Source organism: Branchiostoma lanceolatum, chromosome 1 (assembly GCF_035083965.1).
Source record: "Branchiostoma lanceolatum isolate klBraLanc5 chromosome 1, klBraLanc5.hap2, whole genome shotgun sequence".
In the NCBI taxonomy this organism is placed as follows: domain Eukaryota; kingdom Metazoa; phylum Chordata; class Leptocardii; order Amphioxiformes; family Branchiostomatidae; genus Branchiostoma; species Branchiostoma lanceolatum.
The window spans coordinates 5,366,968-5,391,802 of record NC_089722.1 but is presented as its reverse complement, the minus strand read 5'-3'; the positions used below and the strand labels follow the sequence as shown (position 1 = coordinate 5,391,802).

The following is a 24,835-nucleotide window of genomic DNA, read 5'->3' as shown; positions in this document are numbered from 1 at the left end:
ATCTTTGATAAGTCCGACTAGTGAAGAGTCATTTCCACCTATCTAGAAAAACAGTCCGTTATCTTCAAATTAAAGATATTCTTATCCATCTATTTATCTATGCTTATCATGAGTGATTCCTAAACGTTAAGAATAGGAGTACTCAAATTCCATACCTGTTCTTGGTCTTTTCCAAGCTGCTGCATCTGGAGTTGGAGATCTCCACCTTTTCTTCAGCTTCCTGAAGACGCTGCGCCAGTCTCTTCTTGGCCTCCTCCAGCTCCTCCGTCCTCTGGATGGCGTCCGTCTCGTACTTGGTCCTCCAGGCCGCGACTTCCGTGTGCGCCTTGGAGAGGGCTCGCTGCATCTCAGACTTGGCCTCCTGCTCCTCCTCCAGCTGCTCGCGGAAGGTGTCGCAGTCGTGCTGCGAGGCGCGCAGCTGGTGGGACAGGTGGTTCTTGGCCTTGGTCTCCTCCTCAAGCTGGCGCTTCAGCTCCTCGATCTGCTGCATCAGCATACTCTTGGTCCTGCGGAGGGCGGGAAACGCACATTGTTTAACCTAACGTCATCCAGTCTGAGATACTGGATAAACAATACGTATAGAGACAGCTACCTGCTAAGCTGGTTAAACCGGCTCTCTTCCTCCTCCAGTCTATTTGGTACTAACACATTGGGATACGGTATAAACAATACAGATAGAGAAGGGTCCCTGCTCAGCTGGTTTATCTGGCACTCTTCCTCCTTCAGTCTCTTTGGTAGTAAAACATTGGGATACTGGATAAGCAATACAAAGAAGGCTACCTGCTGAGCTGTTTGGACCGTTGCTTTTGTAGTAACACATTGAGATACTGGATAAACAATGGTTACCTGCTGAGCTGGTTAGACTGGCTCTCGGCCTCCTCCAGGTTGCGCACGACGTCGTTGTGCTCGGCCAGCATGCGGCTCTTCATGGCGGAGAACTCCTGAAGCTGCCGGTTCTGCTCGTCCACCTTGATGTTCGCCTCGTTCAGGTTCTCCTCCAGGGTCCGGTTCAGCTTGTCAAAGTTCACCTACGGAGAAGAACGTTTCATACGCTAAGTATCACATTTATGAAGGAAAGACGTATGGCGGTACTTTTTATGGCCATTGCTCTGATAATCTGACACTAGTTGCACCCCCGGCCATTGAGAGCCTTTAAGCGTTAACATTTGTATTTCTTTAGCTCCTATCGTTACACTGTTCAATTACCAGTCTCAAAGTTCTTCTACAGCAACGGCTTCTTTGTACGGACTGCCAGACTACGGAACTCTCTCTATTGCAGAGAAGGTTTTTTCCGTCGGCGATGACAATAACGACCCAAAAATTACCTTTTGCTTGGTGAGCTGTTCCAAGTTGCCCGACATGTCGTCGACCTCGAGCCGCAGGGTGTTCTTGTCCTTTTCCAGCTTGGCCTTGGAGCGCTGCAGGTTCTCGATCTGCTGGCTCATCTCCGTGTAGCTCTCCCCGGACTTCTTCCGCATGGCGGCCAGCTGCGCCTCGTGCGCGATCTTCGTCTCCTCGAAGTCCTGCCGAATCTTCACCAGCTCGGCCTCGCGCTTCTTACTCAGCTCAACCTGGGGGGAGGGGGGCAACAAGTGGACACGTCAAGCAAGCAAGCAATCAATCGATCAATTCATAAATCTATCAATCAAACATATTATCCAAGAGCATCAACTGCTGACGCAAAGTGGATGTAGACAACTCTCTCTTCTATTTTAGGCACAGGGTCGCTAGTTGGTTCTAGTGACTCCTGGCCCTCTTAGTGTGTCGAAGTTCTGTTCAGTTAGTTAAGAAAATACAACTTTGATATATTCTATTTCATTCTATCTAATTTTAAACTGTGGGTTATTTTTTAATGTTTTGTATAGAGACATTTGTGGGTTGCGGTTGAGCATTGCTTCAGTTTTTTTTTTTTCGTTTCATCACATGGATAAATATACCTGATGATATCATTTAACTTTATCATTCATATCAATTGTATAAGCTCCGTTCCACAATGCCGTTGGTAGACCAAAAATGTATGTATGGGTTCACCTGTTGAATCGTCTGCCCGGTACTCTCTTCCAGACGGTCTCCCAGGTCGTCCAACTCTCGCGAGATGTCGTTGCGAGACTTCTCCACCTAACAGAGGGTACAAGAATATGTATGTGTTAGTAGCAATACCAGTGGTGCAAACCTCAACATGTGAGGCAAATGTAACTTAAACAGAGTGACGTACATTAACAGAGCTAGAGGAAACAAACTCTGGCATTTTCAATCCACAAAAATCCACCGTAAGAGAAACGTTACCTTGGCCCTGGCGTTCCTCTCATTTTCAAGCTCTTCCTCGAGCTCTTCCGTGCGGCCCTGAAAAGGAACGATTGATAGCATCACCAGTTGCTCAAATCGTCTAGTCTTTTTATCATTCGTGATTAACATGTATAACTCGTTTCAATCCCGAGGACATCGGATTGCTGAAAATCCTAATCATTAATTCGAACAAGATCGTCTAGTCTGTATCTACGTCAATCAATCATCGGCGGCCATCAGGCGCTGTCGTGTGGCTGCTGTAGACATATATGTCCAGGATGCTCTGTTGTGTTCTATTATTTATCTATGATGACCTCTTTCACCGTTCAGCGGCATTTATTTATTGATAGGTACAGTATGCACACGTTGTTACATGTAGCTATGATATAAAAATGTCAGGGTTGCTAACAACTAGCTAAAGGCTATTATTAATGTCGAAACAATCGCACCACCACCACCGGGTAAGGCCTCTACTTTTGTCCTAGACGCTATGCCCCATGCGGGGTCTTGTCTTGACTAGTATTGTGTACATGTAGATGTAGAAGAAGAGCTACCGTTCATCGATAAGACCGTACCGTGAGCTCCTTGATCTTCTTCTGCAGCTGCGCGACCATGCTCAGCTCGTCCTCCAGCCTGTTCTGAACCGCGCTCAGCTCGAAGTCGCGTCTGCGGAAACCGAGGAGCGTTTAGTACATTCTGAATCCACACACACATATGTAGGAGAGCGTTCGTGAATGTCGCTAGCTCCGTGCAAATCATGCCCTACATTGTGTTTACCAAAGTTTAACTTCAGACGACTTTCTAACAGAGTAAGACTATGTAAAAAAAATCATACTGAAACGTACTTCTTGTGTTTCTCCTCTTGAGAAAGAAAAGTGACGTGCACGTCTTCGCAAATGTATTTCTAAGAAACAAATACCCAAAGGAGGAATGAAAGGGGCAATGTACTTTATGGCCCATCGGCCATCCCTCAACAGACGGGGGTCAATACCTGCCGGGCATTTTTCCCAGTTGCTGACGTTACTCCTCCGCTCAGGTCAAGTAACGTAAGCTTCGGGTCAAATCAACTTGAGAGGGACCCGAGGACTGATCAAAAGCTTGTTGGTAAGCACTTTACTTTGTGTACGGTATCAGCGTGCAAATCTATAACTATAAACAACCAAGGAGGACAGATCAAAAGCTTGTTGGTAAGCGCTCTACTGTGTGTACGGAATCAGCATGTAAATTTATAACTATCACCAACCAAGGAGGTTAAAATCTGATTTTAACCTCCTTGAAACAACCAAATATTTTCCGTACTTCTTGAGCTTCTCCTCGTGCTCCACTTTGAGCCTCTCCAGCTCGCCGAGACTGTCCAGAGCCTGCTTCAGGTCCGCCTCCAGCTTCTTCTTCGCCCTCTCCGCGTCAGAACGAATCTTCTTCTCCGCGTCCAGCATGTCTTGGATCTGACGAGAAACAGACGTTTGTTAACCTTCTTCCTGCTGCCTAATAGGGAATTGGGTGCCAAACTAACGGCTACTTCAGTGTGCTAAAGGTTAAAAGTGTTTGAATTAAATTAAATGTATTGCAACCACATCCGTAGATATATAGGGAAGTTGTGTAAAATCTAATGCCTTTTAGTATTTAAACAATGATATGATAGTTATTGTGTTTTTGAATGTTATGGAGCTATCCTTTTTAAATACAAAATTCAGACTGTTAAGTCTGCCAATTGTATGATAAAGAGCTAACCCAAGGCGTACCTCCTCGATCTGCTGCTCCAGCTTGATCTTGAGCTTGTTCAAGTGGTTGGTCTTGTCTTCCTCCGACTGCAGGTCGTCCAGAGTTTGCTGAAACCCGAAAGGAAGAAGTTAGCTTACACATGGTGGACATCTTATCATCCAATAAACGGATTTAACTTGCCTTTTATCTTGATGTAAATGATTTCCTATCTAATCTAAAATCTTAAAACTTTATGTAATTAAGCATCTATGTTGCATGAGTCGGGCATCAATGTTAAATGATTTTATGTAAATAGAAGGGCAATTTATGTGCATATTGTCTTTTTATATATATATATGCCACATGCCATGCCTATCACAAAAAATGTTGAATCTGAATCTGAATATTCGGTGAATGACGTCCTAGAAGGAAAGTTTTTCTACAGGATACTTGTATGGCAAGGACACCATACACCCTACAGATGTACCTGTCTAAAAGACATATAAATAGCAAAAAGCTGTAACGGTTGTGTACAGAAGAACCGAGTTACTATCTACGATCCACAGGTCTACATTTGATGTAAACTCACAGCTTGGACTTCCTCGAGTTTCTTCTTCTCTCGGGTCAGGCGCTTGATGGTGTTGTCCATGTCAGCAATCTCTTCGCCCATAATACGAACCTGAAAATAAGGGGGGGGGGGATTGGATGTTGTTTGTATTCTCATATTCATTTCAATCCAGCCAAGATACGAAAGCATTGCAGTTATGGGACTTCAATTCAGCAATGAAAAATTACATTCTGAGCATGTCCGAGAAACTGTATATCCTCTGTAATAAGGACGTAATTCGGGTGTAGTTCTCAGCGAGATAATTACTGAATGACAAGTATTGAACCGTTGATTCTATAACAGTCTTACCTTGTCCTCCACGGCGCGTTTGTCCTTCTCCGAACGGGCCAGGTTCCTCTCAAGATCTTCGACATCCTTCTTCAGCTCGCTCACCTGTAAGGTTAATAATGTAGTTATTTCTACCTTTCTGTTTATAAAATAGATCTAAATGCAACAAAACTACACAGGATCTCCCGAAAGGGAAACCCAACTACACCAGGAACACGGTGCTACAGTACGAGTGAGGGAATGGGATTCCAAATGACGAAATCGAAGTAGCAGCACAAATTTAAAACCTCTGTTCTGGGAGGATCTAGGGTCTAAGGTAAGGCTTACCTCGTTCTCGAGCTTGCGGCGGGTGTGGTTGAGCTGCTGGTTGTTCTCCTCCGCCTCCTCCAGGTTTTCCTTGACCTCCTCCAGCTGCGCGTCAAGGTCAGCCTTGCTCTTGATCAGCATGGCGTTCCGCTCCTCCGAGTCCGACACCACGTCTTGCTCCTGACGACGGTAAACAACTTTTAATTCTGCGTGGCAGTTTGCTCTAAGCTTCGGATATCAACTGTAAAATCATTTTAGCTACGCAAGTCTATTCTCCAAGCAGAGGCTTCGATCGAGAGGGGTAGTTTTGTCCGGGATTTTAACGTTCCTCTCCTTGTTAAATATTCTATTTTCCACCATGTTCAAGTGGCACCGAGAATATAAGTTGTGTACAAATTGAACCTGCCGTCACTTTGTCTTCGTCCTTTCTTTGAATAAAAAAAAAAGTTCTTTTCTTTTAATAAAATTAATTTAAAAAACCTGGACTCACGGCTTGCAGCTGGATGACGAGGTCGTTCTTCTCGTTGCTGAGGGCGTTCAGCTTCTGCTCCAGCTCCTTCCGGAGTTTCTCCTCCTTCTCCGCCTTCTCCACGATCACCTCAAGGTCCTCCAGCTTCTTCTTCAGCTCCTCCTCCGCGCGTGCGCCCTGCAGCATGGGCTTGATCTGCGCAGGACAGAAGGACATGGCGGGGAAGAAATTTGACGAATTCCATTACTTGAAAACAATCTTAATTCAGCATAATGGTGGGATTGTACTGCCAAGTTCATCTAAAATATGATCTGGACAGGACAGGACTTAACAATGATAATATTGACTGTTCTTGGCTGTGAATCGACAGAACTAAGATTAGACTGCAATTTGAAACCAAATCAGTGCACGTCTTTGTACATCATGCCCCATTGTAGTTTGTTTGCTTCTACTTGGCATAGCCTAGGACAGACGAGGAAGAAATGGGACGAATTTTATGACTTCCTGACGTGAAAATAAACTTATTCTAGCATAATGGTGGTATTGTACTGCCACGTTCATCTAAAACGCGATCAATGGGAGTAGTTGAGTTTTTTAGGGTAACACAATAATTACCCGTCCATTGCATAAAGGTGTACAAAAGGACTTTAATGCACGACAATTGTACACGGTACAATGTACGTTAACAAGTATTAAACGTAGCACGAAATGGAGGTATAAAATAAAACTTAACATCCTAATTACTGATACAATACGGGCTAGCACATCATACCCAACGTTCGATACGGGTGTACCGCATCATGTGATAATTGTCTGGATCACACGGGGTTCTACTTGTATTACACGGGCTTCCATAGAATATGTAGAATGTATTTCGAGTGCGCAGGTTGCGCCGCTGTCGAAAATTACAATACTGGATTCGGAGGTTGGAATCAATGTTGTTACGATTTTTTTATTCGAGGACACAAACCTCTCTCAACTTCAGGCGCATTTCGCATTGAAATGTGTGTTTTTTCTGGCGGGTATGACATAAAAAAAGATATATTTATCTAGAGCACTCCATAACAAGTGCATTGACACTCGCAAACGTACCTTGGTGAACAGCTTCCACCACATCCAGTTGCGCAGTCCGAGCCATTTGCGGATGTTGCGCTGGAGACACAGCATGGCTTCCCTGAGCACAACAAAAACAGCTTTTTTGGTGAATTGGTGAATTGGCATAGGCATTGGCTTCACAATCTCATTCTGTTAATATTTAAATTCATCCCATTCTTCCAAGTGAGATATAGGTTTTGGTTTTGTTTGCTTTACTTCAGAGCTTAAACTGCAGACTAGACTGCATGCGGAGGGCGAAGGACAGAGAAGGATAGAAGAAGCTGGTATTACGCTGGAAGGCCGGACCTGGGACAGTCCGACCTACAGATTTATCTGATATTGTGTATGTGTAATGATGACGTCACTGAATCAACCGTCCAGTATGGCGGACGGTCACGTGAGTGCACACATCAGACATGGGATGACAGGTCTACATGCAACTCAAGTGAGAAATGAATTACCATCACGTAATTTTTGTGTTGGCAATTGCAGTTCAACTTTGATTCTGAATTATGTAACTTGTGTTCCTCGGTTCTGGATATCGGACGTTCCCGTCATATATTTCTGTCATACGTCTTGAATCATACTTTTCTTCAGTGGTGGCGTTGATATACGCCTCTTCATTTGAATGAGGCACCACTCTGTATCGTATTGTTTACATTGTAACTGATGCAATTTACAACCCAACGAAAGCATATGTCAGCGTACCTCTGTTCGACCATCTTGACGAACTTGGTCCTCATGTGCCTGCCCCGTGCTCGCGCCTGGATGTTCTTGATGATCTGACTCAAGCGCTCGTCTCGAACGTCTATCAAGATAGCGGAGAGAAGACATTACAGTAGTGCACTTAACTATTATCAAACCTTCCTCCCAACTACAGAAAAGCCTTTCCATAACTCTCTGCCACAAGACACTGTAACTCCCAGGGACAAACATAATGTTAACACCAGTATGAACAGCCACTTCAGTGCTGCACGTCAGCCCTATACAGCAAGGGTAGCTGCTAAACTTCGGCCCGTTGATTCAAGCTAGCTTCCACCAGGCCCCCCTACGGGAATAATTAGCCAGTAGAGTCAGCCCACGGTGAAGATCACATTTCGCCCGCGTGCAAATGAAACCCTGGCAAATATCCTTCCAACAGCCGGCCTAGTTGAGACTAGATTCAAGCAGTAGTAGTAAAAACAAAACAAAAAAATCATACCTTCCAGGTAGCCCACCGTGCCGGCCTTGAAGAACACCTTGGTGTGTCCGATGGCGTAGCGAGCCTTCTCCAGGTTGATAGACTCCAGAATCTTCCTGGCGGCCTCCTTCGCCTCCATGAACGCGGAGGACGACACGGCCGGGGCCAGGATCTGGTACCTACGGGGAGAATGGAAGGTTGATTGATTGCTTGATTGCTTGATTGCTTACTTGATTGATTGATTGATTGATTGATTGAGATCTGGTACCTACAGGGGACTTTTATTTCATTTTTGTTTTATTTGCAACAGTGCAATACACGTGGGACACAGGCAGCTATTGCTGGTGTCGTGACCCACACACATAATATACCCGTTTTTACACTTGGGCGGAGTGAGGAAAGTCGTGTTAAGTGCCTTTTTCCCAAGGGCGCAAGATCGGTGGCGTCAGGGGATTCGAACCCGGGATCGCTGGGTTCTGGGCCGGAAACCCTGCCGTAACGCCTGAACCTAAGGGTATAACAATAACATGTTTGCTGTCGTGATCACATACCGTTGCTTGAACTCGGCATACGGAGTCCTGTTGGGGAAGCCCTTCCTACAGATCCTGATGCCCTCCAGCACGCCGTTACACGTCAGCTGGTGCATCACCAACACGGAGTCGATCACGCCCGGCGCCTTCTTCTCGTTGGGGATGATGCAGCGCACGAAGTGGGGGTACGTGTTCTTCAGAGTGGTCATCAGTTTGTTCAACGATTCCTGTTCGTACGAAAGACATATTTCACAAACTGATCACTTAAGAAAATAAGAAGAATTTAGGCCGGACGTGGCGACCGTTATAATTTGGTTTCGCCCGGAGGGGTTTCTCACTTGAAAACCCAGGGGCCATGTGCCTCCAGTCTAGAACAAAAGTATTGCCCATTACTATGGGCTAGTCGTTTTTTGCTCTGAAATAAAACGAAATATATCATTTCCTTATTCATGATTTCTTTACGAATTGTTGTATAGAACGTCCAATTTCTGTTATGTAACTTATGAACTTTCCTATGTTCCTATATACTTGGCCCATCAACAACGTCTATTGTTGAATAAACTACGCAGATTTAGATCGAATAAATCAATAAATAGATAAATGTCCTAGAAAATTCGGCAAACTGCTGGCGTAGTGTCCCTGCAGTCACGTGCTTTAAGTGGCAGGTCATTCGACCCTGATGAAAACGGTAACACTGTCGGCATTGGTGAGATTTCTGTTATTACATCTGTGAAAATGAAGGTCTTCCTTTTGTGGTCAGTATAACTTACGAACGGCTGGATGGATTGATATGATATTTGGCATGTGGGTAGGTCTTTGGAGGAGGTCAAGGTCCAGTTTAGGGCCCTTGTGTATGACCTTGGTACTGCAGCAAAAAATTTCGTTTTTTTCTACCTTTTGTACTGGACATGCTATGGTCTTATCTTTTGGTGCTGCTTTGGATGCAAGGAAGGCGTTGTATAGGTTTGGGCCTCCTATCAGCTTGTTCTGAATGTCTCTGTACGTAGTTTAGCTCTGCCCATACTTACCCTGTGCACAGAGGACACCGTCTGGAACGCAGCACTCTTCTTGCTCTTCTTTCCGCCTCCACCTTTGCCTGTATGCACATTTATGATAGAGTTGTTTGTTGGTATTGTCAGAACCGAGAAGGCAGGGAATAAAAGAAGGAGTGAATTTGCGACGTTAAGCTTCAAAGAGTCAATGACGTAATTGGCAATACATTGAAAACGATACTTGTATTTGCGGTGTGATGACTGCGAAAAGAAAATCACCGCGAACATTTCAAGATTTTCAGAATCCCCCTATTTTTGGTATTATGTGTTTTAGAAACAGATACAGAAGCTGGTGTGCTATGCCGAACGGCAGTTATGCCGGCTATACAGATACAGAAGCTGGTGTATTACGCCGAAGGGTGGTTATACTGGTTATACAGATACGTATACAGAAGCTGGCGTGCTATGCCGAAGGGCGGATATACCGGCTATACAGTTACAGAAACATAATGATACAAATTACACTCACCAGCGGACTCCGCGGTGACGAAGTCCTCGAAGATGAGCACCATGAGCGGCATGTTGGACTTCTGGAAGCACTGCACCACCGTCTCGTTAATGGGGTCCTTGTTCTTCTCCAGCCAGTTGCTCACGTTGTACGGCACCTGATAAAAAAAAAAACAAGCCATTTATTTCTTTATGCAATTAGCAAAATAAGAATCAATGCCCACCCCCTTGCAATTGAGAGAGGGCGATACAATAACTTATGGGCTCTCTTGGAAGTAGGCCTTTCTTTGGCTGAAGAGACTACCAATATGTTTTAAGATGAATAAATAAATGCATAAAAGAAAAATAATGGTAAACGTCGTACCGTTCCGGCGTAGTGAGCCAGGGCGAAGTGAGACTCGTACTTGGACTTGCCAGGCTTGGGCTTCTGGAAGTTCGGAGACTTGCCCAGATGGTTGTCGTACAGCTTGGACATGAACGACTTGTCCGAGGCCTTGGGGAACATGCACTCTTCCTCCAGGATAGACAGGATTCCCAAGGGCTGGGTGTACACGGAAAAACGTTCATCATTGACCGCCATATATATTGTACTTGTGCTGTACTCTGTAGTACTTTCAAAATATTTCACGAAGTATGGTATGGTTAGGTAGAGGTGGTTCGTGAAATCGTTCAATCACAATCGGTCAACCTTGACCAGTAAGGCATTCATGTCAAGAGAGACTATTTTTTTTAAAAGTGCTGTTGCGCCAAATGCTGTTCATCATATCTATCATGTACCATCAAAACTTTGATTGTATTCGAAGTGCTTTGATCAAAAGACATCACTGAGAGTTAGGTAGCATCTGTTGCTCATGAAAAACAAGCAGTTAATCATTAATGAATCGTTCACACCTAGTAAATTACATCTGTCTACTGTTCAGAAATTGTTACCATGTAAATACAGCAATGTCACCATGTTTGACTGAAAATGACAAATATAGTCACCGCATCTCCATTGAGAAAAGATTCACGTGAAACTCATGCATTCTCCAGCAACTCCCTCACTCTCCTACAGCTCATGCAAACCTAGACTGTGGTTCTTACCTTCTCAATGAGAGCGATACAGGCCTCCAAGTCCATGCCGAAGTCGATGAACTCCCATTCGATGCCTTCCTTCTTGTACTCCTCCTGCTCCAGCACGAACATGTGGTGGTTGAAGAACTGCTGCAGCTTCTCGTTGGTGAAGTTGATGCACAGCTGCTCGAATGTGTTGAACTGGGGAGGAAGAATTTTACAGGCAAGTGTGATTTTAGGGAGCATTCACTACTGTCCACAGTCCACTACAAGACCGCACAGTTTTATTTTAATAAAAATAAGTGATTTCAACATGGGTCTGTGGGGAAAGATAGGTAGAATCTGTCCAAAGGCATGCCAGTGCCTTCGCAATAAGAATTATCGACAAAGACCAAAGGGTTTGTCGAAAATTTGTTTGGCTGCTGTTTTTTGGTGTCCTAAAACTAAGAAAAGTGTGTTTATGTGGATACGCACATCGAAGATCTCGAAGCCAGCAATGTCCAGCACACCGATGAAGTAGGACCTCTGCATGGGGGACATCAGCGTCTTGTTCAGGCGCTTGATCTGCCAGAAGAACAACCTGGGGAAAAAAGAAGGCATAATGTCATTTGTCGGCATTTCTTTTGCACAGGACGTGTAAGGAATGGGTGAGAAAGAGAGAGAGAGAGAGAGTGTTTGTGGTTGAGTGTGAGTGTGTGCGTGTGTGAGTGTGAGTGTGTGTGTGTGTGTGTGTGTGTTTGTGTGTGTGTGTGTGTGTGTGTGTGTGTGTGAGAGTGAGTGAGTGAGTGAGTGAGTGAGTCAGTCAGTCAGTCAGTCAGTCAGTCAGTCAGTCAGTCAGTCAGTCAGTGAGAGTGAGTCGATGAGTAAGGGAGTCAGTCAGTCAGTGAGGGAGGAAGGGAGCGTGTGAGTAAGTGAGTGAGTGAGAGTGGGTGAGTGTAAGTGATTGAGTGACAGGGTGAGGGAGTGGATTGATGGATGGATTAAAGGATACAAGAATGGATACATTAGCGGATTGATGAAATTTCAACCCAGCTCCGTACCTGTTGTAGATGGCCTTGGCTAAGGCGCCCACAGCGTATGTGCACTGGTCGGAGTTCTGTCCCTTGGTGACGTACTCGTTTCCGACCTTCACACGAGGCTTGAGCAGGCCTTTCTGCAGCTCAGAGCTCGGTATGCCGAAGAGATGGGCGCACTTCTCCGAAGCTAAATAAACACATTAAAAGGGTCACCAAATACGTTTGGGGCATACTCCAATGCCGAAACCTTAAAAACAAAAGAGAATTCCTACCTACCGACCCTTTTTTCAGTACCGTAAGGCCATGTTGATTAGGTTATATGGATGACCCCAAAAACTGATGCGAGCGTGCGAAAAAAATTGAAATAAAAAAAGGAGCTGCTTTCATTATGAAATGTAAGTGTTGGAAGGATTGAACAAATGATTAAACACACACAGTAAGGTATATCGAACAATAGATTCTTCATTTTTGTTCTTTCTCATTTTCCTACTTTTACTTTGGAGTTGACTCTGGCATTATACGACATTAGATATTAGCGATATTTTTTGCAATTTACGGTATATATTTGCTCCTTTTGCAGCGATTTTCAGTATGGTTGATTTTTAAGGCGCGTGGATGTCATCCATATTATCGAATCAACATGGCCGAACCAGAAACACAACATCTTTTGTAGCTAGGTCTTACCTTCCGTGCCGGCGCATTTGATATTGTAGTCAGAATAACTGGGTGGGTATTGGAAACACAAAGGTGAAGGTCGAATTTTGGCCCCCTTGTACGTGACCCTGGTACTGCAGCAGAACTTCCTTTTTAGTAGTATCGCAACCGGAAACACAGTATTTTCCTTAGGCCTTACCTTCCGTGCCGTCGCACTCTGCCTGCTCCTCGCGCGGCCTCTGCTTGAACTTCATGTTGCCGAAGTGCATGATGCCGGACGTCAGGCGGTACACATTGAACTTCTCCTCCGCCGTGAAGCCCAGCACGTCGTACGCCTCGTCGGTCAGCTTCATCTCCTCCATGTCGTCCATGGTCGGGATGGTGGTCTCACCCTACAGTTGCACAGGTTACAGCGTCAGAGATATATCACACATACATATAGTGGTCTCACCCTAAAGGTAACACAGGTTACAGAGATATATCACTAGCTTACAGGTCGGGACAGTGGTCTCACCCTAGGACTAACACAGGTTAGATACATGCATATGCCATTTGTTTCCTTTGTGTGCAGCGGTCAAGCCCCTGTCACACTTGTGCGTATATACAAGCCCGCATGGGTTGCGCATTAATATGTTTTTGGTTTAGGTTAAGTTTGCAGCCGGAGAAGTAATTTTTTTGGTTTGATAACTAGACTGCTCAACGGTGGGTCAATGTAGAAGACAACTTCCACCCCGCAAAATTTATCTAAACAAAAAAAATGTTACTGCGGAACTCATGCGCACTTGAATATACGCACAAGTGTGACAGGGCCCTAAAGGCTATAGGCCATGTCTGATACTACAGGCTTGCAACAGGGAATCGGGGATGGTGGTCTCACCCTAGGAGTAACACAGATCAGATACATTCGTGATAGTTTCATCAGGTTGGTAAGTCACTGAATAAAAATACTCTTTGTCAGAATCGCCCAGCACCACAATGAATTGAGGGTATTCGTTGGACGCGGATTACGGTCGACGGTCAGTTCTGCCATCACCTCAGAAAAATATGTACGCCGTTTACCCCGAACAAAACGCGTATGTTGTATAATTCTTGAACGGTAAACTTACACACTTTGTAAAATTAAAATAAATGAACTTACGATAGCCAGGAACTTGAACTCCTTCGCTCCATGACCAGCAAGAAGCAGTTGCTCTGTACGTCAAAGCAAAATCAAAATTAAAAATAATAACAATCAAGTTGCAACTTTTTAGTATAATGCAAGTTTAGGTCAGATGTTTCTATTTTTATTTTTCTTGTTTATCCTATTTCATTGAAGTTGCAATAACACAATGCAAATGTCACATAGAGTTTAACATTCACATACAAGACAACGCATTGAAACATTGATATATATAACAAAAGGCAGATCAACAATATCGATTTATATATTCAGATGGTCAGGTGATTCGCATTCATAGGTCAGATGTAAAGCTTAACTCATAGGAAATGGCCACCATTAGTATTGGAATAAGGTAAAAACAACGGAGTCCACCCCCTCCTGGACCGGCTTACGCGCCACTGTGGTTTTACCCCTGGCACCATCATACTCTAAATGTCCGGGTTTTCTAACCTGAGTGTCATTCTGTTTAAGTTCCAGGCTGTACCTTCACTTTGGTGAAGGCAGTGCCTGGAACTGAAACAGGATTACACTCAGGCTACGGGGATACACCCGAGTTATCAAAATAGGACACATCTGTATTCCTACTACCAGCCAAATACTCTGATGAATAAAATACCCCATACATAGGCCCATTTCCTCTAACACGTCTGAAAGATTCGAGCCATCGTGTCCACCGCGTCGCTCGCGTGTTGCTCGCGTGTTGCCCACGTGTTGCTCACGTGTTGCTCACGTGTTGCTCACGCGTTGCTCACGCGTACTCACCCAGGTTCTGCGGGAAGGCCTGGGACAGCAGCTGGTAGAAGACGTGGTAACCACGCTCCGCGGGAAGCTGCGAGATCACACGAGACTTCTCGAGCAGATCTGCCAACATATGAAGTCAAAGTCAAACCAGACCATGGGGAAAAATGATACAGAACATGACCACGTGTAAATCTTGTTACTGTACAAGGTGGTAACAGAAAACAGATGCACAAAGATCATACTAGGCACGGTCGTAATTTACGCGAAAATATGTAAATATATAAAAGACTGCTTTTCAATTAGAAAAGATACTGAAACCAACGATTAGCCCCATCAGATTGTATCAAGACATCTATGTAAGCCTTTATTTTTTAGTAAGTAGATCTATTTTGTCGTTTGTAGTAGACCGTGCGAAAGTCGATTTCCTTTTTGTTGTGTCAGTTGAGATTCTATGTAACAGATACTCACAGCCCTCGATGTCGGCACCCGCCAGCTTCCCGTTGGATCCGAAGTGAATACGGATAAATTTACCCTGCAGAAAGATACAGAATTATCAGGCACGTAAAGCAGTTGATCCTCAGACTGAGGACGAACCCAGCGCTTTTTCGTTAGCTACTCGTGCAATGCGGCTTCGCTACGGCTCGCGCCGAGTCACCCCACTCTTCTCAACAAGTGTGCTGGGTTCTTTTCGTGCAGAGGTTTGTCGCCCTGAAGCTCCCTCATACGTGGGGCCGCCGGCTATACGTCCCCATCCGACGGACCATGCGACTCTGTTCCAGTCGTGTCCATGTCCTCGGGCCGCTGGCTCCACGGGATTTGAACTAGATGTGGTGAGAGTGCGCAAACCACTGCGCCAAGTGGACACGACACATGTACAGTTCAAAACTGTTTACAATGCCCAATATTGCCAAAGAAAACATGTCAGGTACAATATGAAACGAAGACATATCTGCTGGTTTACTCACGAAACGGGAGGAGTTGTTGTTCCTGGTGGTCTTGGCGTTACCGAAGGCCTCGAGGACGGGGTTGGTCTGCACGACCTGGTCCTCCAGAGTCGCCTGCGTGGAACCAACACAAACACGTGACGTAAGCCATTTCCGCGTGACGTAACAACCGGCATGTTGGCCGTCTCAACCAGAAAGCGTCAAACATACAAACCCATCATTGACAAATGCAGGGTGTCATAATTGCGTGGATGTGATTACATTTACATTTTCAAATTCCCCTGCGAACTTTGTAGGCTTAACCACCCAGTATGTCGGACAGTACTTACGTCATCGTCACGTGGGTGCAAACACCTACACCAAGGTGTTTGTCTCGGTTTTACAAATCATGCAACAGTGTCATGGCAAAAAAATCATAAATATGGAAGAATCCAAATATGTCCGTAGGCGTTTTCAGCAACCTTACGTATGCAGCAATGCATTGCATTATCATTACAATTTGCGTGTAATGTATTTTCGAATAAGGTATACCATGTAATTTCTAGTAATCGGCATAATAAATACATTTCTATTTAACTATTTATTAATAACCTTTGATGGTGTGGCAGCATTCCAAACTGCATGTGAGGGTGCGCTCTCATCCTGATTTGCGATGGACTCCCGACTTTTGAGAACCCTCTATAACGTACGCACCCAGACTTTAGCCTCCGTGTTGAACGACTGCTTGCGACTTGAAAAGATTTTAAAGTGCGTACGCTATTAGAAACTTGACGGTACCTTCTTTTTCCCTCCGTCCTCATCCTTCTTGGGACCGCCCAGGGCAGCGACCAGGGCGAAGTAGGAGATAACCTTCTTCGTGTTCTCAGTCTTCCCGGCACCAGACTCGCCACTATACGGCACAGCGTACAAACATGTAAGTGCGAATATTGTGTACAGTTTAAGTCTGAAAATGCATTTTCTCACCGATGAATTTGGAACTGAAATGCTATCACAAATGTCTGCCATTTCCTGTAAGTTAGGATTTACATTTTACCTGACAAGAAAACAATCAGCAGACTTTCTAGAAAACACTATTTTTGAAAGTCATTGTCACGAAAACTGTCGCAGTAGCATCCCAAATTATATTTATTAACGGCATCTTTGAGTTTGACCATCGTGAGAATGGATAGGAATCAAGGAAGAAATCGAACAAAGGAAGGAGAGAACATCCTTACGTGATCAACATAGACTGATTCTCGTGCTCTGTAATAGAAAAAAAATTGATATATATGTTATATACTGATAACTAAACTTAGAGAGAGGCAGCCGCACACAACGGAGATGAACTTTAGACTGGCTCTGGGCCCACATGGCCGGAGGTTTATTAACACAGGGACAGTGCCCTAACACATCCCATATGTGACTTCCCCCCAGATTTGGCGGGGCCTGGTCACCACTGCTGCATTGAATGTAACATCTTGTTACGCCAATAGTTACTAAAGCAACTGAATACAATTTTTGAAAGTTGGCAGAGTAACTATTTTTGGCGTATCTTATTACCTGGATGTCTAACCTTCATCAACGTAACAACTAGTCAGTTTGCCGGGCACTTTGACCCGTTGCTAACGTCAGACAAGACCCCGGGGAAGACCACATAAGCGATGGAAGGACCGAATCGAGAGTGACACTGGATTAAACATACGGGTAGCAGAGGCTATGGCATGGGGCAGGGCTTCCTGGAGGAACCTTTTGGAGAGCAAGTGGCCAGGTACTGGCCTGGGCACTTAGGCAGGCAGGTAAGCATTCAGCTTGCGTACCTTGCAGCATGTTGCTGTAGGCAGAATCGGCCACGGCGAAGAGATGAGGCGGCATCTCAGTCTTCCTCTTGCCCTTGTACTGCGACACCACCCAGTCCGTGTAGATGGGCAGCCGCTGGTACGGGTTGATCACCACGCAGAACAGGCCAGAGTACGTCTGGAAGGGAATTATAAAATATGTTGTTACTGTAGTGCAACTGTAATGCTATTGTGCTGTCACTGTGCTTTTACTGTACTGAAGTGCTACTGTAACGCTGCTGTGCTGCACGTACGTAGATCATGGTGTTGTAGTAGCGCTCAAGCAGGTTACTGTACTATTACTGAAGTGTTACTGTACTTCTACTGTACTATTACTGAAGTGCTACTGCAATGCTACTGTGCTGCCTGTACGTAGATCATGGTATGTAGCAGCGCTCCCGTAGGTTACTATACTTCTACTGTACTATTACTGAGGTGTTACTGTAATGTACGTACATAGATCATGGTGTTGTAGTAGCGCTCCCGCATGTTACTGTACTCTTACTGAAGTGTTACTGTAATGTACGTACATATATCATGGTGTTATAGTAGCGCTCCCGCATGTTACTGTACTCTTGCTGAAGTGTTACTGTAATGTACGTACATAGATCATGGTGTTGTAGTAACGCTCCCGCAGGTTGTTCAGCACGGACGACTCGTTCAGGTACGTCATGTTGGCCATGTCCTCCATGAGGTTGAACTTGGGCGGGTTCATCTGCTGCGTCTGCTCGTTCTTCACGGTCACGGTCTGCAAAGGTAAGGTAGGTAAAGACGGCGGGCATCATAGACTATCTGCAACGTATCATCCACTGCCCACCGAGCCACGAGTTCTATCTGCATAACGTGACGTCACAGAAGCAGTGGATTGCTCATTCCTTATTCATTTCAAAAACAGTCGAACTTATGGGTAAGTCTAATTTTTTTTGGCGATTACAGTTTGATTCTGTAGTGAAGGTAGTCCCAAAGCCTTTTTCAGAAACTACTATTTGCACACACTAGCTTCATGTCGCCCGTAACGTCATCAATAACGGTAATTTTCATTACATAAGCGTAAAAACACAAAGGTCATGCGTCATCAATAACAAGGTGTTTTCAATCACGTAAGTGCGCACAAAAATCATATGTCATCAATAATGGGGTGTTGTCAATCACTTTAGGTGCGCACAAAACCGCAACACGTCATGAATATATCAGCCTCGATAAGTCAATGGGGTGTACAACATTCAATTTGAATGATTTCAAATGCAGTTCTCAGTTTCTATGGTAACGAAGATGCGCTGACCTTGCCGTTGGCCGTCTTGACCGTGACCATGTCGTCCTTGATGGACTGGATCTCGGCGCGGACGAACACCTCCTCCTGGTCCGGCACGAAGCACGCCTTCTTCGGGTCGAAAGGCTCGTTACGGATCTGGGGGTAAAGAGAAATACTATGCTTTATCACGTGTATGTAAAATCGTAGTAGTAGTAGTCCACTGTGTTCTGCTGCTGCAGTGATCTGGACACCCTGCAGCTGCAATCAGTCCTTCTTCAACTCTCTCCACTTTGTCCGGTTCGCCGAAAGGTTCCTTAGCTCCCGCAGTTTTCTTTCTGTCCGCAATGGTCCTAGTCCTCTTTCTGTCAGATCTGCCCTCAGTAGACTCAGTAAGTTAAAATAGCAAAGTTCTTTATTCACAACCACAAACACAAAGCAAGCGTCGACATTTCGATGGCCGTCAGTCATCATCTTCAAGGCAGTTCTGACTGTTGTTATTTTTTACTTTGAACTGCAGTTAGGCGTCGCTGCTAACAATGCGGTCCTCAACAAACTACTGGTCTGTTTATTCTTATTCAAACACACTCATATATATGGTGAACAGCCCCTCTAGCTCTGTCAGGTGATGCAACTTTTGCTACATGTATACAAAATGCAATCAAACACCACTTTACCAATGACTATGGTGACAGCCGTCTGGTCCAGATCATTGACTAAGAAGAAGAAGATGAAGAAGAAGAAGAAGAAACGGAGCAAAAACAATATGTTTCCCTCCCGTGGAGGTAAACATAATGATATTGAAACTGAAAAACAAACGGAATTGCTTACCTTGAGCATTTTATCCGCATCTCCCCACAGGTAGATGTAGGACGGGTCGGCAGTTGGGTTGGACATGGTTGGTGGTGGGCTCCTGGTGGTTCCTGGTCAAAAGGGTGACGTAGGGAACAGATTCCCGGAGACCTGATGACGTAGGAATAGATTCCCGGAGAACAGATGACGTAGGAAGTAGATTCCCGAGAAGGAGAGTCCCGGAAAGGAACACTGCACAGCCTTGGACCTGCAAAGGAGAGGTTTTAAACAAGTATGTCAAAACATGATAGTCATACAAATGAAGAAAACTAATTGGAATACTAAATATTCTTCTGTTTCTTGCTTGTTTGAGTCCGTCGGTTCCTTGCCTATTCCCCATTCAACAGGAAAGGGGAAGGGGATTCTCAAGTTGTCATTTCTAGACGAACTAGGAAGATCATACCAGTACCCATTGCACAAACATACTGTACGCTCTCTGGCGCATGGCGCAGCAGTCTTTCTGCCCGGTGAGCCACGCCACCGTGCGGAATATTGATGTACTACAGGCGCTCATATGGAAGGTTGCCAGAAGAACTCGCCCCTGTTGCACATGGCAACACTAAAGAGGTCGGACACTGCTTCAAGATAAGTGCTCGTTCGCTACCGTACCCTTAGTTGCAGACTCACACCGTTATTTATTTATTCTTTATTACATTTGCCTATTTTTGCTATCATGTTCCTGGTGGGTTGCCGTACCGAGTTCAGCCTATCTAAGTTCAGCCATATAAGAACGCGCAAGCGATCAGAAAACAGCGTAAAAAGCCTTACAACTTGGCCCGCCAACCTCCCAGAAGGCTTTCGGAGGTGGCTGGTATATATTCTCATCCTTAGTATGATTGCATACATCACCCCCCCCCCCTCCCCAACCTACAGCATTAATGCTCGCTCCCCCAAGCTTCACCGCCTGGTTCAGATTAGCCCAAAGCGCGCGAAAGTTCGCGCCCAGACAAGGTTACCAAAGGGGTTTTCAAACAGGGTTTGTCAATGCCCGCCCTTCACCTTTCTTCAGCACTTTTACCAGCCAAGCATTTAAATGAATGATGTTGCTCTGACCGTGTGTTGTTGTTGCCTACAAAATGAATGTAGTAGTACAATCCCACCTTCGGGCTTTTCAAGACTCGAACGAAAGCATAAACACCCAATTCACAACCTCCGCTTTCCAAGATTTCCCGCGCAAATTGCCAAAGAACAATTTGACAGAAATCAGCATTCTCCAGATGCTAGCTAGATCTTTGGTATTAAACATTCGACAACATTGTCCTTACTTATGCAATACAATCACCCTAACCGACGCAGTACAGCACACAGAGCACCGCTGATGGTAAGGAGTGGGGAAACATAGGAATCTTTGGCTGATGTATGTGCTGTTGTTTACAAGACATTGTATCATAATCTGCGAGACGTACCCTGCTACATACATGTCCGAGCTGCCACGCCTCCCGCTACCCCCACACCGCATCCTGGAAGGTGCGGGATCGCTCTGAAGGTCACGTTCGGCGTTCCGGGAAGCCATTTTGGTGTGATTTCGCGGACAGCCGGTCGCGAGGGCGGGACCCATGCTGATGACCTTCGTGTGACCGCCCGAAACATTCCGCCGGCCGGCGCATCACTTCCGGGACATGGACGGTACAGGTACGTCATATCCGGAACTCCGTATGGTAAGGTACGTCACATCCGGGACAATTTATGGACAGGTACGTCACAACCTTACGTCATCAAGGGGCGTGCCTACTTTGTAGTAAATTCATAGCTTCATTTCCTTTGCCCAGGAAAGAGACTCAGTCACTGCCTAAATAGGGCAACGGCGGCACCAAATATACACTGACGAGAGGAGATTAGCCGGGATTAAGGATTTAAGCGAAGAGATTTTCTTCAAAACGTTTGAAAATTGCTACTTTGACTGAGGCTGTTGGTCCCGGTACGACACAGCGGTATGCAAGCGCTCGCGCTCGGAACCATATCGTCATATATGATCCCTTACTTTTAAATGGTAACTTGAAGCTAAGTTCTGGCCGCTGCCGAATACTTGTAAGGCCCCTCTAAAGGCTAACCGAGATAGGTGCAAAGTAATTAACTAGGCTGAATGATGACTCCATACACACATAGTTACTAATAATAAAATACTACAGCTGGTCAAATAGCTCTGCGCGGTTTCCACCGAACGCGCTCTTTGGGTCCCACAATGCTTCTAAAGTGGCGGTTTTTCCGTCCCCTACCTTCGGCTGACGCCCCCTTTCCCCGACAGCCCCCATCTCCTGTGCCCCTTTTCGCGGAAACCAACATGGTTCAGAAACTGCACAAAGGTTTCGCGACACAATGTTCATCTGAAGTATAGCCAGTAGGTACCCATCTGAGTAATGACGCTGTTGTATTGCTTTTTAACGCGCTCGATGCACCTACTCGATCGCGCGACCCCCTTTTTACGTCTCTTCCGAAATAACACAGATTTTTTTCACAATATCACATACGAAATGACCCGGTAGTCAATGTATCAGTTATCACTATAAATCATATCCCTACTGTACTTATCAACTATTGTATGACTTGATACAATAAGTTATAAAAAATAAACTAGTTTCCACTATAAAGCCAGGAAGCAAGGCGTAATCAGAACGTTTCATACTACAATGCTAGACCCTGAAGCGACCAAAAACATGCAGTGGGATAAAAGTTCATCTGCGAGGATGGCTAACATGGGGAACTATTGAACTCCGACACAGGTACCGTAATACACTGACATTTTCGATCATATACAACCCGAAGGTTTCGTTTCCACTAGACGGCGATTGCGCTGCGACCTAAATTGGATTTCTTTAACGCATGACTTCAGAATTGGAATATCATGCAACATGTAAAATTGTGACTTAAAAGACAACCAAACGCACAAAGCGTAATTTTTTCATCTATGAAATTGGTTGAGCGCTAAATCAAATTTGTGGTCGTAGCGATGTCGCCGCCCTGGTGCAAAGGCCAGCAGAAACTTCGACGCGTGTATCTAATGCGTTGGAACAAAGTTCAGATATCTACAATGCAGCATGAATTATACTTTCAACCGGAGTACAAGACTAACGTAAGGTAGAAATTGATCAGACCGGACTTACCTAGCGGTTGCAACGCTGTACACGGAATGCCGGGACCCCTCTCTTTTTATACCGGGATGATAGAGGGCAAAGATTCCAAAAATACGTGTCTTTTTCTTGTCATGGTCGTGCCGGCCATGTTTAGGGGGCACGATGAATTTCCACTTTTCGAAATTCTTTTTTTCTCTCGGCATTTTCTCGTCCGCAAAAGGACGGTGGAATGAGGGCGCGAGACATACACGGGGGGCAGCGGCTAACAATAGCGAGGCGCCCGAACAAGCCGCGGTGAGCTCCGGTGGTAACCCTATATCCCTGGAAAATCGGACCTTCGGAGGTTCATTAAATATTCAGTCGTTTGATTTAAGCAGACAATGTCGTCTGCTGCTTTCAGATATGATTCATTGAGTGCCCATTTCTTACATGCTAATTAGCTTGAGCATTTACACCTCCATCAAATTAATCTGCCGGGTAACATTAATCCGCCACTTTGAAAAATAACAGTGTGTGTTAGAGTTATCTAGTGCAGCACCCTGCAGGTATACACAGTTTATACAGGAGCGCATTATAGTATACTGGGGGACGTTTGGTTGGAGATCTGTTTGCGTGTGTAGTTTTCAGGTTTTCAGAATTATGCATCCTGATGGAATTATTTTAGTAAATGTTGATACTTTTCAGTGATATATTGTTTACCTTCGCCAAGAAGGTTATGAATGAAGACCTTTATTGCACATTCTTGCCACATTGGGCTAAGTACAGGTCACAACAGGACAAACTATGTTGAACAGATAGGGTTTCACTCACTCACTCTCTCCCATAGCTTAGTCAGCCGTTTAGGGTTTACAGATACAAAATAAAACTAACTATCAATACATGTAGATAAATTCAACTTCTCCTCGCTTGTCAGTTATTGTAGAGATAAAAGAACATATATGTTTCTCGATGGAAGGTTTGTCTAGTTTCATTAGGAAAATGAATATTTCTACAGTACGTAAGTGTATAAAATAGGGAAATAGCTTTTGTACAAGCCTATACGGTTCATTTCTCTCTTTGTTATATTACCTACATTCAGTGCCGTTTTTCTGGGTTTCGTTGGTTGGCTGGCTTGCTGGTTTGTTGGTTTGTTGGTTGGTTGGTTGGTTGGTTGGTTGGATGTGTCATTGTTTGTTTATTTGTGGACAACATAAGTCAAGAGGTTGTGGATGGATCCGTATGATATTTGGTATGTAGGCAAAACGAAGGACAAGTTCAAAGTTATGAACCTTCTGGTGAGTTTCTATGGTACTACAGCAGAATTTAATTTCTCGTGTTCTTGACAAGCTTGAACACCAGAGTCACTGAACCTGTCGTGAACTAATGATATAAGTTTATCTTAAGTTGTCTTTTCTTCTTTTACGAGACAGGTGACAATCTTGGATTCTTCAATGCCATTATGCTCTCCTATCTAACCACTGAATTCTTGGAATCTGTATTTCCCTATGCATATCGAAGGAGGATCATTGGACATGTCGCGGACCGAGGCTCTAAGCTTTCTTATCACGGTTCTCTCAGTTGCCCATCCCCCCTCCTGTGTTAACAAAGAATTACTGAACTTGGCCGCAATCTTCCCATGTTTCAAGGAAGGGTCAGTAACCACGTCGCGGGCTGATGCCCAGAGCAGCTGGAAAGCCCTTTTGACCTGCATATCACGCCACCCGGCCTGCCCCATACGGCCGTGCCCTAACTCTAGTCCTGCCCCATACGGGACCTCCCATATACGACCGGCCGCGGGCCAGTTTCCCATGTCAAGGGTTCCTCCATTTAGCAACATCGACTCGACCTTCATCGCTGTCAACCCGATGAACTTTATTTATTTCCCACTGTCCTTTATCTATCTATTATTTTCTTTGTATCAGGCACTTGGTCATTCGCAAAGGCAAACGGACGAGGATGTATATGATAGTTTTTATTCACTCCTGCACAAGTAGTTCGAATTTGATAAAATGTTTTTTGACTGAGCTTTCCGTTCTGTTTTGAGTTTAGCGATGAAACAGAGTACGGTTGAAGGATGTGTTTTTGAAAACAGGTATATCAATGGGAGCCCTACAGTTCGTCCACCGTAACATTAGAGAAAGGTGGCCACATCTCGTGGGTGATGTAGTGTTCGACACTTTTAGACAAATCTGTCCACAACTGTAACAGGTGTGAATCATCATTTCAAATACGAGTCATTTCCATTTATGCTACAATTGAACTTGGAGACCTTCTTTTCCTTTTATTTTAGTTTAAGAAATTGAATATGAGCGATTCATGTCCACGGGATGCCGACGGCCCAT

At 44.8% G+C, this 24,835-nt stretch overlaps 1 protein-coding gene across 2 annotated transcripts in view; it reads right to left on the bottom strand.

Moving 5' to 3' along the window:
• LOC136430769 (myosin-6-like) overlaps positions 1-22,591 on the bottom strand; it is a 30,396-nt gene extending 7,805 nt beyond the window's left edge. Inside the window, exons 1-34 of one of the 2 annotated variants that reach the window (XM_066421673.1) lie at positions 22,545-22,591; positions 19,423-19,651; positions 18,625-18,750; positions 17,947-18,090; positions 17,325-17,481; positions 16,743-16,770; positions 16,306-16,417; positions 15,550-15,642; positions 15,053-15,116; positions 14,606-14,704; positions 13,823-13,875; positions 12,884-13,076; positions 12,055-12,217; positions 11,489-11,594; positions 11,045-11,215; positions 10,326-10,502; positions 9,984-10,119; positions 9,491-9,558; positions 8,484-8,689; positions 7,954-8,111; positions 7,461-7,560; positions 6,750-6,831; positions 5,679-5,852; positions 5,210-5,368; positions 4,904-4,987; positions 4,577-4,666; positions 4,029-4,115; positions 3,586-3,731; positions 2,862-2,952; positions 2,287-2,343; positions 2,032-2,118; positions 1,326-1,571; positions 847-1,028; positions 156-506 (exon numbers count right to left, since the gene is read on the bottom strand). In XM_066421673.1, the coding sequence (XP_066277770.1) occupies positions 156-506; positions 847-1,028; positions 1,326-1,571; positions 2,032-2,118; positions 2,287-2,343; positions 2,862-2,952; positions 3,586-3,731; positions 4,029-4,115; positions 4,577-4,666; positions 4,904-4,987; positions 5,210-5,368; positions 5,679-5,852; positions 6,750-6,831; positions 7,461-7,560; positions 7,954-8,111; positions 8,484-8,689; positions 9,491-9,558; positions 9,984-10,119; positions 10,326-10,502; positions 11,045-11,215; positions 11,489-11,594; positions 12,055-12,217; positions 12,884-13,076; positions 13,823-13,875; positions 14,606-14,704; positions 15,053-15,116; positions 15,550-15,642; positions 16,306-16,417; positions 16,743-16,770; positions 17,325-17,481; positions 17,947-18,090; positions 18,625-18,750; positions 19,423-19,488 (4,256 nt within the window). In that variant the 5' untranslated portion in view covers positions 19,489-19,651; positions 22,545-22,591. Of the gene's footprint in view, positions 1-155; positions 507-846; positions 1,029-1,325; positions 1,572-2,031; positions 2,119-2,286; positions 2,344-2,861; positions 2,953-3,585; positions 3,732-4,028; positions 4,116-4,576; positions 4,667-4,903; positions 4,988-5,209; positions 5,369-5,678; positions 5,853-6,749; positions 6,832-7,460; positions 7,561-7,953; positions 8,112-8,483; positions 8,690-9,490; positions 9,559-9,983; positions 10,120-10,325; positions 10,503-11,044; positions 11,216-11,488; positions 11,595-12,054; positions 12,218-12,883; positions 13,077-13,822; positions 13,876-14,605; positions 14,705-15,052; positions 15,117-15,549; positions 15,643-16,305; positions 16,418-16,742; positions 16,771-17,324; positions 17,482-17,798; positions 17,829-17,946; positions 18,091-18,624; positions 18,751-19,422; positions 19,652-22,544 lie in introns of those variants that run through there. The other variant, XM_066421684.1, reaches the window with a different exon arrangement.
• Between the last annotated feature and the right edge of the window lie 2,244 nt (positions 22,592-24,835).